The sequence below is a fragment of the Nansenia antarctica genome (genome assembly GCF_963989245.1).
Source record: "Nansenia antarctica genome assembly, chromosome: 9".
Classification (NCBI taxonomy): domain Eukaryota; kingdom Metazoa; phylum Chordata; class Actinopteri; order Argentiniformes; family Microstomatidae; genus Nansenia; species Nansenia antarctica.
This window is the reverse complement of record NC_137679.1, coordinates 11,534,745-11,552,401: the sequence shown is the minus strand read 5'-3', so window position 1 is coordinate 11,552,401 and position 17,657 is coordinate 11,534,745. Positions and strand designations below refer to the sequence as shown.

At 46.2% G+C, this 17,657-nt stretch overlaps 1 protein-coding gene across 1 annotated transcript; it reads right to left on the bottom strand.

Annotated features, from left to right (window-relative positions):
- Positions 1 to 2,655: 2,655 nt before the first annotated feature.
- prdm11 (PR domain containing 11) lies at positions 2,656 to 17,257 on the bottom strand (the record flags this gene model as incomplete). Its single annotated transcript, XM_080539474.1, has 7 exons — positions 2,656 to 4,817; positions 12,301 to 12,906; positions 15,813 to 16,000; positions 16,284 to 16,351; positions 16,614 to 16,873; positions 16,992 to 17,092; positions 17,193 to 17,257. 7 exons carry the CDS (start codon positions 17,255 to 17,257, stop codon positions 2,656 to 2,658), a joined length of 3,450 nt encoding a protein of 1,149 aa, XP_080395600.1.
- Positions 17,258 to 17,657: the final 400 nt, after the last annotated feature.

The following is a 17,657-nucleotide window of genomic DNA, read 5'->3' as shown; positions in this document are numbered from 1 at the left end:
AGAATCAAGTGCACCACATCAGGTGCTAATGATTAGAACATCGTTAGAGAGGATTTTGGAAGAGACACTGTCTTATTTAAACCTCAGACATTTGGTTTGGTTTGCTTTTGATTGTTGAAGTGAGTGGTATCACCATGGCGAGACCAAAAGAGCTCTCTGAGGTCTTCGGAAAGAAGGTTAAAGGATTTAAAAAGATCTCCAAACAATTAGAAATCAGCCAGTCCGGGAAAGTGGAGAACATTTAAAATAACTGCCAACATGGCCAGGTCAGGGCAGTCCTAGCAAATTCAGCCCAAGAGCAGAGCGCAAGATGCTTACAGAAGTCTCCATCAATCCTAAAATGTAATCGTGGGACCTACAGGTAGCTCTTGCCACAGTTGATGTCAAAATACATGCATCTACCATCAGAAAGAGACTGCACAAGTTAGATTTTCATGGGAGGTGTGCAAGGAGGAAACTCTTGCTGTAAAAAAAAAAAAAAAAAAAACATCAGGGCAAGACTAAGGTTTGCCAGAGAACTCCAGACAAACACCAGGACTTCTGGAATAATGTGCTTCGGACAGATGAATCCAGAGCTGAATTATTATTTGGGCACAGTAACAGAAATGTTTGGCACAAACCAAAGACAGCATTTGAGGAAGCATGGGGGTGGAAATGTCATGGTTTGGGGCTTTGTTGCAGCAGGGCCTGGACAGCTCACCATCATGGAATCCACAATGAATTCTTTATTGTATTAGAGGGTGCTTGAGGAAAATATGAGATCATCTGTCAAAATTGAAGCTGAAGTTGATGTGGACCATGCAACATGACAATGACCCAAAACATTCCAGTAAATCCAGCAAAAAAAAAAGAAAGAAATGGAGTTCTGGAATGGCCAAGTCAAATCCCAGATCTTAATACTATTGAGATATGTGGGGTGGTTTGAAACGGGCTGTGCATAAAAGACACCCCTCAAACATCACACAGCTGAAAGAATTCTGCATGGAGGAGTGGGAAAAACTTTCTCCCAGTCGATGTCAGAGACTGGTAGACAGTTATAGGAAATGTCTAATTGATGTTATTTCTGCCAAAGGGGGAAATATCAGCTATTAGGGCATAGGGTGTCCTAACTTTGTCCTCAGTAGGAATTGGCATCTTTGTTCATTTTTTGTTAAATAAATGATAACAAAGTTACATTTTCATTGTTTTTGGTTGAATTACATCACCTTTTCAATAGACATTGTTTTAAAGAAGACCAAATATTGATGTCCATATTTCTTTAAAAGAAAAACAACTAAATATTTAATGGGGTGTGCTAATCTTTTCACATGACTGATATACAGTATATATATATGCACACGTGTTTTGAGTTGATTGTAATGCTAATCTCAAAGCTGTCTTGCATAAGAAAACTGCATTTTGAAAAAAGTCAATTATGTTACTTTATATAAATGCAAAAAGGTCAACCATGTTCTAAATGAGTATGTTGTATAGCTGTATAAAGCCAACTTCAAGAATGTTCATCTTGCAAAGCCACAATTATACTGAATAATGTACATTAGCTTAGGCATTTTAGAACATACATTCCTCAAGTCTTTTAAACCTATAAAAGCCATGATAGAAATATCACCTTAACAGTAAATATCTGTACAAAATACAATTTAAACAAATTGTATTTTGTGTATCTTGTGTGACAATAACACCTCATGAATCTTCCATTCATCAACACAATTTGCAATATGCATTATGGCACAATCTGTCAAATTAGCAAATAGTGCTTTAAATTATACGGTAATGTTTAGTCTAGGTCATGTGATGTCTAAGACGTATTTCAAAGGACAATACATTGTTCAATTCAATTGAATTATTATTCAATGGATAGCTCTAGCCAAAGAATCTGTTTTGTTAAAAGTGCATTTAACATTCAGCCATGTGTTAATATAAAATGACATAATTACTTTCATATAAGCCACAAACCGTTACAAACTGATATAGTAACGTTAATGGAATGAAGTTACTTTCTATGGAGTAATGAAGACTAAAGCTTAAATTCTGCCTTTTCTATTTTAGATTAAGTGGTTAATGAGAATTTAAAATCAGCGGGTGGATAAGTTACTATCGAGGGTGTGTGTTATTGTGATTATTGGCACTTTGTGATGCCAAGCACACATCACACTGTACTAATAATCACAATAATGCACAACATCAAATATTATTACTTTAGAGTTGCATGTGCCTCTTAAGAACCTATGCCATTCCCAATCAATTTATGACTGTTGATTTTGAAAGCCACCCAAACTGTTAACCCTACAAAAACAATACTGTTACAACCAACAGCCAGCAGTGCATGCCTTAATAAGTGATATACTGTGTATATATATACTTTAAATACAAAACACTCATACAAACTGATTGTTTTCATTGTAAGTCAACTTGATTTGCTCTCATGCCGTCAGCTTGCCTCCTGAGCTTGACTTGAACGTGTGTTCAACAAATGAAACAAATTAACAATTCCACTAGCTGTTTTTTCATTCTCTAAATGACACTGATCAGGCCATCTTAGCAGCAGGGCCATTGTACACTTATATGGCCAATCACATGATAGCCCAGATCACCCCTATTCCTCCAGGATGGCTTTTTTGGAATAAAGTGGAGTAATGCCCTGACTCTCATTGGTCAAATATCAGGGTAAAACTCTGTGTTCACATCCATGCTGTGCAGCACAGATTTTTGTTCAGTAGATGACATCCTGTTCAGAATTTCAGCTGAGAGTGAATAGCTGTTCCCAGACTTCTCCTCAAACCAGCTGTCCAATGGTCGCTTGCCATCGAAGTTAGCAATGGGTGGACCGTTAACCCCAAGGGTCAGCAGGTCATTCATCTGCTCCAGCGTGAGCCGCGAGCGGTTGTTCTTGCGCACTTTCTGCAGAGATCCTCGGCCCTTGTCACAGCAGGCGGTGGAAGTGGGCAGGACCCTAACAACTTGGAGGATGCGGTTAAGTAGAGGGAAGCGCTGCTTGTACCTGCAAATGTGACTGACCACCTCCTTGAAGCCGTTCATACTGTAGTAGTCGGCTTTAAGGTCCTTCCATTCCACTACCAGGCTTCCCCGAGGGTCAGATTTGTCCCGCAATGTCTCCTGACCAACTGAGGGTATTGCTTTTAGGTGTTCAAATATAAGTAGGATCTCCTCTTCCCCGTAGGCCTGCAGGTCATCCCTGTTGCGTGGCCATGTGGTCATGTCAAGAACCCGGGACGCTTTGACCACAGCGCTGCTATGCATGTCGAGTCGCTGGCACAGTATTCCCTGGCTCCTCTGGCAGATTTTTTCCCGAATGGATTGAAATTTGGACTCCGCCACACGCAAGTTCTTCAAGTCGACACCGTTGAAGCTTTCACGGAAGTTCTCCTCAAACTCCTGCAGGTACTCCCCTGGGCAGTCCACTAGCTGACCGATCTCATGGATGGCTTCTTCAATTTTGGCGTCTACCTGAGACACCAGCAGGTAGTCCCCCTGGAAGATGAAGGCCAGGCGTGAAAGGACAGCGATGACATCCAGAAGAAAATATATCAGCTTCACTGACTGGTAATCCATGAGGAATTGTAGGAGGCTCAAGGCAATGGCTGCTGCGTCTGCCCTCTGAGTTTGGCTGCTAATGACCTTGAGGTGAGCCACCACCTCCAGGTAATCTTTGATAAGTGCGTTAAGGACATTCGGCTCTCCTATGATCCAGCGGACGGCTCGTATGTCTCCAAGGAACTCCGTCTCCTCTGACAGTGTGGGGGCTGTTGACCTGAGCTCAGCCATCATGCGAGGGGAGTACCTGTAAAAGCTTAGCAGCTGCTTCAGGTTGTTCTCTAGGTCCTCCAGGCAGGAGAGCTCCTTTCCACTGATTCCATCCAGAACCTCCAGATGAGGCCGGTGGATCATGACCGGCAAGCAGAGGATCCAGGGGAGCGTCTTCCGTACAGCAATGTACAGATTTGCTCTCAAGCCAGAGGAGATATTGGAACCGTCGATCCCCAGACCGACTACCAGCATGTCCTGAAGCCTCAGACCGAGAACGCCAAAGGCCCTATCCATGGCCTGGAGATAGCCATCCACACTGCCGACACTCAGCCTTTGTAAGGAGAGGAACTCTGTGGCTGGGGGGCCCTCGCAGGTGGTGAACTGCACATAGACGGCAACAGTGTCCGAAAGCAGATCATCGTTCTGTCCATCCATGATGACACTGAGGAAGGGCGAAAGGCGTATCCTCTCAGCCAAATCTTCCTTAAGTGCCCGAGCGATATGGTGGATGAGGATCTGGCAGTCGCCCTCATTCATGTACTGATCGACCACCTTAAGCTCACACTTTTTAAGCAACTCGGCTAGCGGTCGGAGGTCTGAGAAGGGTCGACCCTCCAGGGCCAGGTGGTACGCTGCGTTGAATAGCATCATCATGTTACGACACATCTCCTCTGTCTTCTCCGGGTGCATGCGCAGCTTGTACAGCTGCAGGCACTTCTTGTGCAGGTTGCTTTGGCTGTGCAGCTTGATGGTGTGGATTTTGAACTGCTTGGAGCCAATGATAAAGGCGGAAGTGCGGGAGGACTGGACGGTGTACTGGCGGCAGACATGACACCACATTTCGTTTATGGTCGGGGAGTAGCGCAAGAACCAAAACTTCTTCAGCCACTCTTGCTTGAAACGGCGTATCCGCCGGCCAGGCCCAGCCGACAGCTTGGACGCCTCATCCACAGCCACCATGAGGTCCGCAGTGATGGACTCATCCGCAGAGTCCACGTCCTGATCTTCCTCTTCCAGCAACAAGGCAATGGGGGTCATCGCCTCTGTCACTACAAATAAACAGAATGAGACAGAATATGAATATCATATTAACAACCTCTGCAATGCTGCACTATGCCCAAATAGGATAAAACATCCACATTATTCACTCTTATCAAATAAGTAGCATTGGCATCAACTGAAATAACTGTTGCTTTCATAATTTAAAATAAATGGAAACAGTAAAAGAACAATGACATATCAGAGACAAATCAGTTTCAAAATAATAATAATAATAATAATAATAATAATAATAATACAGTGCTGGATGTTGTAGATTATAATAAACCACTGTACAAGTCTGGATCTAATGTAATAATTTCAAATTGAGGTACTGTACAAGGTTCAAAGACATAACATGTGCACATTTTTTAAATTTAATTAGTCTGCAAATCCCCATTAACAATCAATAGGATATTGTATTCATGTAGGGAACACATTGAAGAAGACACCAACGTTTTAAAACAGGGACTCCTGACCTGTTTACATGCAGCCTAATACTAATGTTAATAGTCTGAATAAACTGAATGAAACACCCCCATATAAACACTTCAGTCAGAACAGTGTGACCATACGAATGACATTCATTTCTGAATGGAAGGGCTGGGTTATACCTGTTTGGCTAATCCATGGGAGGGTTCATTTGGGGGTTATTTTATTTGTTGTTTGTGATTGGTTAAAAGTATGCATGAGTGGAGTGATTGGTTAGATAGAAATGGGGGCGGGCTTAATGAGTGTGATCTGAGAGACAGGGGAGAAAGGAGATCAGTTGTATAGAGAGATGGGAGTTGGTAAGTTGAGTTCTGTATGATTGTGTAGTTTGTTAAATCTTTTCTGTTAGTTTGTTCACTGTTGTTTATTTACATGTACTAATATCAATGTATTGTGTTCAGTTTTACAATCTGTTTATTAGAGGAAGAAGGAAACCAAACCGAATTGTGTCAGTCTCATCATTTCACCCGTACTGCCGGAGCAAGCAGAGAATTCACCATTCAGCTAACTAGAGGGAGAGCTGAACAATTGTAAAACACCCGCTGACGACCGCAGGAGGACGGACCGTCAGTTAGCTAAGGAATACAAGCCCGGTTGGACGCAACAGAAGCTCCGGGAGGACAAGGATCCATTCACCGGAGATAAGAGCAAGCTAAAGCCTGGTCAGGTTAGTGACGGAGCCGCGGCGCCCGCAACTGTAGCTAACTAGCCACTTGCTAGCCAGCGTAGCATTAGCAAACTAAGCTAGCGTTAGCCCTGTTGTTGCAATAGCGCAGCAGGCACGCGGTAGAGCTTACAGCACTCAAAGCTACAGCTACCTAGGCCGGCAACGGAGCCGTGGCACCCGCGACCGTAGCTAACTAGCCACTTGCTAGCCAGCGTAGCATTAGCAAACTAAGCTAGCGTTAGCCCTGTTGTCGCAATAGCGCACAGGCACGCGGTAGAGCTTATAGCACTCAAAGCTACAGCTAGCTAGGCAGGCAAGGAGTGAAACAATCCACGGCTAGCTTCAACTGGTTAACCCAACTGCAAGAATCCACAGCCAGCTAGGCTAACCTACAAGACCCACCAAGAAAGGAATTGCGAGCTAATAGCAGCTACCCAGAGAGCTACCCACACCCAGCACTCTTCTCTGTGACTCTATTGACTGTTTGCATTAAAAATAGGTTTGTGTGTACCTGGGTATTAAGTCGTCGGGGGGAGGAAAATCCTCTCCCACTTTATTATTTTATTTTTAGCAGTATCCCTGGGATGACCCCACGGTGAACCTGGTTCCGCTGCCGAAGACTAGTTAAGGAAGTGCAGGGACCAGCGCAAATCAGCTCAGGGAGTCAGAGAGGGCTGAAGATATAAGATAGAAAGACGAAACAGGTACACACAAGTTATTTCTGAGTCACAGGCAGAATGGAAGCACTAAGGACCGAAAGGGAAAAGTTGGCAGTCACTTTTGAGAGAGGATACCGCCACATCATCAGGTCAGTGGCATTGATGGGCGAAGATGACATGAAACGCGAGTGGATAGCGCTCCTATCAAACGCGAAAGACCTAAACTCTGCAGACGACAATTATGAGGAAGGGTTGCAGGCCAAAGCAAGTCAGGAACCTGAGACGGGTAACAGTCAGCTTCTTCAAGACATCACCAAGGCCGCTGAGGAGAGAGCTCAGAAGGTTGAACAGGTCGGTCACGTTTTAAAGGCCAACATGTGGACAAGGTTCGCGGGGGTCGAACTTTCATCCACAATTAGACGAGCAGAAAGGAGTCACGAAGGCGCGAAGAGGATCAGTCTAGAAGAGGCAACCCACGACGTTTGTAAAGAACGAAGCACACTCACAGAGAGCCTCATCATCAAAGCGCGAAGTCTGCTATCAAGCTGGGGGGAGTGGATCCCTGTAGTTGAGGCGTGCAACACGAGAAAGTCACTAGAGGAGCTGGAGGACAAAAGGGATGAACTTTGGGAAACGTTTGTGACTGAATTTGGAAGAGTTGAGAAGGAGAATACTGACAAAATGGCCGACAAGGCCGCCGCAGCAAAGCAAATGGCCACCGACGCTCTCGCCGAAGATGAGAGGAAAAGGGCCGACGTTCTCGCCGAAGATGAGAGGAAAAGGGCCGATGCTCTCGCCGAAGATGAGAGGAAAAGGGCCGATGCTCTCGCCGAAGATGAGAGGAAAAGGGCCGACGTTCTCGCCGAAGAAGAGGCCAAAGATCGAGCGACGAATAGAGAAAGGGCCGACGCTCTCGCCGAAGATGAGAGGAAAAGGGCCGACGTTCTCGCCAAAGATGAGAGGAAAAGGGCCGACGTTCTCGCCGAAGAAGAGGCCAAAGATCGAGCGACGAATAGAGAAAGGGCCGACGCTCTCGCCGAAGATGAGAGGAAAAGGGCCGACGTTCTCGCCGAAGAAGAGGCCAAAGATCGAGCGACAAATAGAGAAAATAAAGAAGCGATTGCCAAGCTGGAAAGGAAAGCCGCTGAGGCAAGACTGAAGTCAGCTGATAGCGTGGCCGAGTTTGAGAAGGAGACAGCGAAGGTGAAGTTGGGGGCCGAAGAAGAGATCGCTGAGGCAAGGCAGAGGGCGGCCGTGATTGAGTTGAAGGCAGCAGAAATAGCCGCTCAAGAGCGCGCCAAACTACTGGAGGCTCAGCGGGAAGCATGGGAACGAGCCCGGGAGGCAGGGCTGGAAGGCAACCGCACTGGAGCCATCTCCAAGATCAAACTCCCTCCAACAAGGCTGCCCGTGTTCAGCGGGTGTATGAGAGATTTTCATCGCTGGCGGAAAGATTGGGAGAGCCTGCAGCAGCAGGGAGACCCATCGGGGTCGCCAGAGGTGAAGAAACTCCACCTCCTCGAGAGCATAGACCGAAAGGTTTTCGAGGAACTCAAACTCTCGAGCTACCGCTCAGCGGAGGACGTATTCAAAGCCTTGGAGAATCGGTTTGGAGACAAGGCAACCATCGCGCTGCAAATTATTGAGGAATTGGAAAGAATACCAGCGGTAAAAGGAAACCAGCCGAGGAAAGCGATCGACCTTATTCAGGCAGTGGAAAGAGCCCTCATGGACCTGACTGACTTAGGAGAAGTGGGCGCTATGAAGAACCCACTTGTAATTAAGGCCATCGAGAGCAAACTGCCAGATCGCGTGCAGGAAGGCTGGTTTACCTTTGTAACCGAACCCGAAAACCAAGTCACCCCAGACAAGCAATTCGATGCTCTTCTTCTGTTTCTGAAAAGGCAGGAAGTAATCCTCGAAAGGATGGCGCGAATCCGAGGCTCCACAGAAACCTCTGGGGGAACACCGGAGAGGCCAGTCAGATGGGAGAAGAGGGCATTCACGAGGGCCATGGAGAGAGACTCACCGGTAGATGAAGAAGAGGAGGAACATCGAGGTGAAACCAGAGTCACGGGCAGGAACTCGGAAAGAAGAGAAGAGTGTGACATCTGTGGAAGCGATCAGCACGGTGGCAAAATATTCTTCTGCCAAAAGTTCAAGAGTTTCAGTCTGGCAGAGAAACGAGCCATAGCAAGGCAAAGCAAAGCCTGTCAGAAATGTTTGGGCATGCACGGCGCCGACGGGGAGTGTAGTAACCGGTACCTGTGCAGAGTGTGCAAGCAGAATGAAGGAAGGGCAAGTCATCACTACCTTCTGTGTCCCGAGTGGAGTGAGGGAAAGAAGACAGGGCCAGGGTTCTCTGATAAGCAACGGGAAGTCCTGGACTCTTTGGGACTCAACCCTGAACAGGAAAGGAGGATGAAGGACGCATTCACCAGTAAGGCTTCGATGACGCTGAACACAGGCGCAGAAGGCGGGGGTCTCTTCGCGGAGAATGGGCCAGAGGAACATCCAGTACTAATGATGACATTGATAGTCAAAACAGAAGCAGGAAATGCCCTGGGAACCCTCATAGACCTCGCCTCCGACACAAATTATATCACCAACCGGGCCGCCGATCGGCTCCAACTGGAGCGGAGGCAAGTAACACTGACTGTGCAGGGGGTCGGTGGAATGAAGGTCAGGGTCAAGACTAACAAATACCTGCTAAAGGTCAGGGCGTGGAGCAACAACAGATGGAGTCCCCACGAGATGGTATGCTACGGGCTCGACACAATCGCTCGTGCAGACAAGGTCATCAGTCCAGAGCGACTCTGTAAGTTCTTCCCTGGGGTCGAGAAGAAAGAGCTGGTCCGACCTAAGGAAATCGAGCTCTTGATCAGCCACCGAGAGGGACGACTCGCTCCACGGTGGAGAAGAGGGACGGGAGACTTAGTGCTGTGGGACGGGCCTCTGGGGAAGACCGTGGGAGGAACGCACCCAGACCTGTTTGAAAGTTGGGAAAGATCCGCACACAACTCCCAGACGCACTTTGCACGTTCTCTGAAAACGGAGGCAGTAAGATTTGAGGAGATCCCCTGCAAGACGCCCAGCGCAAAAGAAGAGGATGGAGACCAGAAGCCGCAAGGTCATGAAAAGACCGGGAGAACAGCTGCAAGCAGCAAAGAGGTCCTCGAGTGGTGGAGCTGGGATAGCATCAGCGCCGCGTGCGAGCCAAAGTGCGGAGGGTGTCGCTGCGGAAATTGTCAGCCGGGCGGGAAAGAGATGACTCTCGCAGAGGAAAAGAAGATCAAAACCTACGCAATTACCCGCGTCAACATCGGGGACAAGCCAGCCGGATGCATCGCCCAGCTGGCCATGAGGAAGACGGCAAGGCTGCCAGAGGTCGCCCACCTAAAAGAAGAGCGGAGAGCGCTTGAGGAGGACACCTATGTAGACGACATTCTAGCGTCTCATGGCGACAGGAGAGAGCTGAGGAGCATCACGGAGGGAATCGAGAGGACGCTCAACGCTGGAGGTTTCGCTCCGGAACCACGGATCCAGTCGGGTCAAAGTGGGAGGAGCAAAGAGGGCCAGCCTGCAGAAACGAGGGCCAATGTGGAGCCAGAGTCAGAGGTGTTGGTGCTGGCTGATCAGCTGAGCGAGGAAACATCCAGGGGAGTGGCTGTAAGTGCTCGAGACAGCGTGAGCATGCTGCAACGGAAAGCGTTCACTGCAACTGTAACACGCGCTCAGGCGAGGAAGGGGCTGGACCCGAAATGCGCCATTGAGGAGGAAGCAAATGCAAAGGGGACATCCACACCGGTTGGGAGTTCCAGGGACCTCGAGCATGAGAGGGAGAGGCTTTGGGGCGCTGCTCTCATGGACCTGATTTTGCCAGAACGCTTCAGTGAAATAGGCAGGCTCATTCGGGTAGTTGGGTGGGTCCGGCGAGCTGTTAGGCAGTGGTTGTTTTGCAGGAGGGCTCCAGAAGACGCAAAGTGGGAGGCTACTCGCCTGAGGGAGACAAGAAGCGGAGTTAGCCTCGGCGTCCAGGAAGAAGTGGGACGGTTTTGGCGACAGTGGAGTCAACTAGCTGGGCCCGGGCTTTTCATCCGTACCAAGTGGCACAGAGAAGCCCGAAATGTGGCCGTGGGAGACGTGGTCTGGTTGGCTGACCAAAATGCCCTAAGGGGGCAATTCCGCCTGGGGCGGGTGGTGGAAGCGAGGCCAGACGAAAAGGGGTTGGTTCGGGACGTAAGAGTGAGGGCTTGCCTAAGCCAGCCTGCTCTAGGAGTGGGGGCTTCAGGACGAAGAAGGAGCGAAGGCCGCGATCTCTTCCCAACGCTCGACCGAGACGTCAGGCGGGTGGTCGTGCTGCTTCCCGTGGAGGAGCAGTAAAAATGACTGTATTGAAGAGAGGGAAAGTTGTGGTCCATTTAGTTATAAAGGACCAATGGACCAAGTGGGAGGTGTTTGGCTAATCCATGGGAGGGTTCATTTGGGGGTTATTTTATTTGTTGTTTGTGATTGGTTAAAAGTATGCATGAGTGGAGTGATTGGTTAGATAGAAATGGGGGCGGGCTTAATGAGTGTGATCTGAGAGACAGGGGAGAAAGGAGATCAGTTGTATAGAGAGATGGGAGTTGGTAAGTTGAGTTCTGTATGATTGTGTAGTTTGTTAAATCTTTTCTGTTAGTTTGTTCACTGTTGTTTATTTACATGTACTAATATCAATGTATTGTGTTCAGTTTTACAATCTGTTTATTAGAGGAAGAAGGAAACCAAACCGAATTGTGTCAGTCTCATCATTTCACCCGTACTGCCGGAGCAAGCAGAGAATTCACCATTCAGCTAACTAGAGGGAGAGCTGAACAATACCTTTGACAAACCGTTTGATAGGACAATATGAATGAATATAAGGCATGTAAACACTCATTCAGCTTACTTGCCCAATTAGAATAACCAAGTTTCTAATGTGCATGCAACGGTACTGGGCACAGCTTCCAAGGGAATTCAAAACAATTCACATCGGCTGTGTGCTTAATTTCGTAAAGGGCGAGCGTGTCATTGCAAGTCCTGCTTCCATTCTTCATCAGTAAATTCCAGGAGCTTCATTAAGGAATTCATTACTCTGAATTTCCACCCCCTGTTTTCACGCCCTTGTGAAGATAGGTGGACTGAGGGAAGAGGGGGGCAGACTGAGGGGGCTCTAACTCAAGTTGTCGCTTTCAGCTGATCAAGAATGGGACGATTTTGGTTTTTGGTCTGTCTAATTCATAAAGAAATAAAGATAAACACGACCAGTGCAAGTAATGTGAAAAACATGTTGGCTGTTTGTGCCGCGGCCCACGGGACACACAAAGAAAAGGCCACTGTGCTTGTCAGAATCTACTTTATTCAGAATATATGTTTGGACATAAACAGTTACCTTCAAAAGGCCACTTGAATTTACGATTGTATAACAGTTCTTTCAAAAATGTTCTTTCAGAAAACTAAACTTTCTGGCTTTTTCCCCCCCAGTTGTTCTAATGATAATAATATTGCGCACTTGGGAAAACATTGTTACTGAAATTGACATTTTCAACATGAAAGGCAACATGCCATGACAGAAGTTAGCGTAAATGCTAAATGCTTCTCAGTTTCATTTCAGTGACCCTTTCCACACGGCTCTCGCCTCTCTCTGGGACATACCTTGGAAGTCTTCAACTGGTGCCTGCTCAGGGTGGGGTGTCGCAATTTCTTCCGAGGCCTGCCCACCTCCCCTCAGATGTGACAGTTCGGCCTCCAGCTCCCGAATCCTCCTCTTAAACTTGACACAGTTTGGACAGAACGAGGTAGAGGGCCCTTCACTGGTCTGGGTGGGGTCATCCTCTGAGTTCTCCACCTTCATGCACCTCAGATCGAAGCTACCCTTTAACTGCTCTGCCGCTGGCTGAAGACCGAGACGCTGGACCGACGCTTTGCATTCCTCCTGGGCGAGATATGGCTCCACAGTGTGGGACGTTAGCGTGGTAGGGTGGCTGTAGAGGCGGGGGACATGCCGAGCTCTAGTCCGCCTCTGGGAGAATGTGCTGTTCAAGGGGTTGTCTTGGCTCTTGGAGGCCTCCAGAGATGCTTCCAGGACGTCTTTGAAGATGAGGTCAATCTTCTTCTTCTTGGTCTGGGGTTGGCTGTCCCCTTCTTCGTTTGTGTGCTTGCCGAGGCTCCTCCTGCCATGCAGACCTGACCTGAGGACGGGCCCTTTGGTCTCCTCCTGAGGGTGGGACAGTGCATCTGACTTCCAAACAGCCAACAGGCCTGCAACACAACAGTGCAGTGTTAGCCGCGTATACCGACTGATTCAATGATACTGAATGTGAGAACATTGAGAGTCTTAAAGGCAATATTCTATTCCATAAATAAAAAATCTTTACATTAAGTTGCCTATAACTGTGGAGTAGCAAGAACAGATCAACATGTTTGCATAGATAGTTATGCGGTTGGTGTCATTATTACACAAGTGAACAAAAACTGTTCCTTCCTATAATGACACAAACCTCTCAACTTCATATACCATGCAATCGAGGCCTAATTACAATGCTACAACATGTTACTACTGTGATAACAGTATTGACACAGGTTTTGGGGAAACGTAATGAAAAGTGTTAACAGCATGTACATGAAGACGATGAAAACCTATTTTGCTTACCTGCAGAACCAATGCAGGTAAACGTTCAGGAACGCTTTTTCCTCTTGATAAAAAATCCAACACTAACCTGGCCTGAGCATAGATTACTTTTTCCTGCTATGACAGGTGGATAGATGATTCACTTACTTAGTCAAATGTATTGATTGTAAGTCGCTTGGGAATGAGGCGTCTACTAAATGCCAAATGTTTTAAATTGTAAGTATTGACAGCTGTTCAATGTTAATTTCAGTCATATTTACCCATTGATTCTTGAAAAATAAATGGCCTTAGTACAAATGTCTTACCATAATAACCCAAAATACACTCCATTGTGTGTTTACGTTTATTGTTTCTAAACAAACGACATATGCTGTAGCTTCAGAATATGGTTAAAACTATTGTTTTAAGCTCACGGACGGCCAGTCCTGCATCTGTAGCACATCTAGGAATCTGAGCGGTCACATTTCTCCAGGCTGTAGTATGTCTGATAAACCAAAATAAGGATTAAATCAACTAGAGATTAAAATCAAATCCCTGGTGCTGGAACCCCCCCACCGCCGGACTTACCAGTGGTAATGGTTCACATGAATAAAAAGTGGTAGTTTGGATATGAGTAGCTCTTCCCTGAAAGTATCCATAACAAAGTCTGCATCCATTTCAAATGATCTTTGTGAAAATAGTAGTCATTTAAATCTCAATGACCTTCCTATCCCAACCTCTCAATATTCTGAACCGTAAACTTGTCCAGAAAGGGCTAAACAAAAATAACATATAATGGCTACTGATCACTATGAACCCATGAATTGAGAGAGAATGAGAGGGGACTATGCATACCGATGACGAGATGTGATAGTAGGACCTATTCAAGAATCAGACAATCTACAGTACGGAAAATAATTCCCAGAGCAGTTCTGAGATCAACAAGACTACAGGTAGCACCATCACATGGTGAAGTGATGTCATCATCTCAGGACTAATGATTAGTTAATTAATGTATGAATAGTTTCTATTTGTCACATTTCTTTTTCTGTTATATAGTAGAGAGTTATTCAATGGGTGTTTAAAATTATAGTCTAATAAAAAGGAAGCAACAATAGTTCCTAGTAAAATAATAGGTAGCAGACCACACCGGAAGCATCTGAGATATTGTACTGTGTGCTATGGATTATTGCGTCCACTTCAGGCACTAAAAATAATTATTGTGCAATGTTCCTTGAATATAACATCTCTGTTGAACAACACTGCTGGTCATAACTGCTCCAACAGAAGTAGAACAACACACTGGATATTAGATCTGTGGACCTACCGCTAAACCACGCCCCAAAATAGAAATTGTCCAATCATATCACAGCAAAAGTCACTACAGGCAGAAAACTCAAACAAACAACTTGCTAATATCTTATGGTGAAAAGCTTCTAGACTAAATATTCTTGTCATCTTTAAAAAAAACATGTCTATTACTTGCTGTGGTAAATCAGAAATCAGAAATTTGCCAACTCCCGTTATTGTAAGTCATTGAATGTCATTCAGTCACGGTCGGTCAGTCAGTCACTGTCAGTGAAGCGTTGTTTGTTTGTCCGAGTTTTCAAAGGCTTAGCGATAGGTCCATTAACATTAACAAGTGTACAGTAAACAGATTAACACCCACGAATGATGTAGTCCCTCCTTGTGTGAATTGCTGACAATTATTCAGACATATAACTGAAAAGTTACCAGAACGTGTAGTGCATATTTGATTCATTATCAGTCTTATCAGTCTACCTCCATTTGAAGCAGGCTGAAAAGTTACCGGAGCTTGTAAGTGCTCTTTTGATTAATTTCCAAGGATTTGACAGTATTATGTGAAAACAGTCAATTTGCCAAACAGTGCGGTCTGAGGAGCACTCTCCTCTCCACTCACCCTATCATGATGTCTTTTTTTTTTTTTTTTTTTTCAGATTTTATCCCTTTTTCACCCAATTTGGTAGCCAATTTAACCCAACTTAGCATCCAATTATCCCCTGCCTATTGCATAGGATCCGCCGCACGACCCCGTGGCCGGCAGTCCCAGAAGAGGCCGCCAGGCAGACTAGGCTGACTGGCTCCTCGAGCCCAGTACCGTTATTCCGGCGCCCAGGGGGCGGTGTTGCGCGACGGATCCTAGTCCAGAAATACTCCTATACCGCCCTCGGAAGCGGCCGGCCAATATGCCGCTTCCCGTGTGCCTCGGCCATATCTGGATCTGGCGAGCCGGGATACGAACCCCGGCCCCGGTGGGCAGCATGCACTAGTGGCCAGTGCGTAGACCGCTACACCACCGCGGGGCACCCCTATCATGATGTCTTTAATGAAACAACCCATCACTTTAGCTGCACCATCACAAGATGAATCGGCATCACCATGAAACTCCTAACAATCTCTATGGCAAGACTCATCATTCACCCATGTTTTTGTCAGTGAAACATTCTATATTGATATGTGATCAAATCATTACCAGTATTGTACTTGGTTGGTTTTGAGTAAAACGTTACAGAATAAAGAGATGGGGGCATCTCACCTGTGTCCAGGTTGCGGTCGATGCTGTCCTGTGAGACACTATGCAGCCGTCCGATGTAGTCATCACTATACCATACACGGAGCTTCTCTCCTGCAGACAACTGACGGCACACACGGAAATATATGTTCTCTCCATGCTGGAAGGCAGTCAGGTTCCTTTCACTCTCATCTGCAGAGGTCCGTATGAATCTGGTGGCAAAAGGTTGATAATTATCTGGCAATCCTGAAAGTATAGGGTCCTGATACATTAAAAGTTGTAGCAGAACAGTAAGCACATACAGTCAAAGTTATTAAGCTACCTCTGATTTTCACACACCTCCTATATACTGTACTCTCATATTACTCCTAGTCTTTGAAAATGCTCATCACCGATGTCAAGGTATCACAGCTGATGAAAATCACTGTCTAGTTTACCTTTTCAATTCTAATCTAAAAAACTGAGAGGCTTATATGATCAACATATAAATGATACCTCATCCAGTTGGCTTTAGTCTCATCACTGCCATCAATGGATTTGTATTTGTTGTTCTCATCAACGATCTAAGAAAATCGAGAGTAAGGTTGAAAACACTAGCAGTAGCAGAATGGTGTAATGCTTTTTAAAAATGGATGAGCGCGCAGGAATGAGATATGTGCCCTGACGCTTAATCATGCCTTAAATCACATCCAAGGATGAAGCAACAAATGGGCAACATAACTTGGGTTTAGGACCAACTGCTAACTTTCAGGGTAAAGTCCAACCCTTTACATGCTGTGTACCATAGAGAGAGGGCAAATGAGGCCACCATGTGGCTCAACTCACCATCCAGGAGAAAAACCCTGAGGAATTGTCCTTGGCTACCAGCTCCCCCTGATATGGGCCAAATAGCGCCCCCTTAGGGATGCCTGCATCCACACAGCGAACATCAACCTCCTCCTCCTCCCGGATGATCTCTATTCCCGAGGGCACAGTGAGGGCGGCCCGATTGGGCACCCCCAAATCCACGGGTGTGTCTGGCACAAAGACTGGAGCGCCGTGAGAAGGGCATTTCTCCAGGAAGTACTCCTTGCACTCTTCACAGACTGTTTTAAACAAAGTGGACATGGTAAGAGTTAAATTTGGGTTTTAAATTTGAAATCCACATTAGCTGTTTAGCTTTGGAATTGCTCTGAACTGAATATGTTAAAGGATAATACTTACACCAGAAGTCTGGTTTTTGGTGGATGTCAGTGGCACCATGCTCATGATCAACCTTAAGTTTCTTACTTGGTTCCTCAGACTCACATTCATCTTTGATAAGGCTGAAAAAGAAAGACACGTACCGTCATCATCAACGGTACATCGATCTTCTCAACCTTTCACGCAATCAGCAACGCTGTCACAGTACCTGGTGTGTATTACCTGGTGCTGCTGTCTGGCCCAGCTTCTGAGGATGGCTCAGTTTGATAGGCAGACAATTCTGCCATTACTGAAAGGAGGAGGGGAGTGGGCCCCTATACGTGTCAGTCCCACATCCACATTTTAAATCTGCAAACAAACATGGAATACTGATTTATATCAAGTATGATACTCTCAATGACAGTATGATTTAAAAAATAAATAAAAAATAAAAATATTCCATTGAAAAAAGCATCAATGACAGTATGAGTGACGTGTTTCTGACATCATGTCTGTATGAAGACGCAATTTCACAGAACACTGTGTCTCTCCCAAACACAGACACCAGAAGTGTGTAGTAATGTAACCGTGATACGAGCAGGGTATCAACTAGGCCTCTGACCGCCAGAAGCAAGAAGGGTCCGATCATGGCAAGTGTCCAGGGGTCGTTCCCTGACAGTCAAGGAACTCCTCTCTTCTTTATTGTCA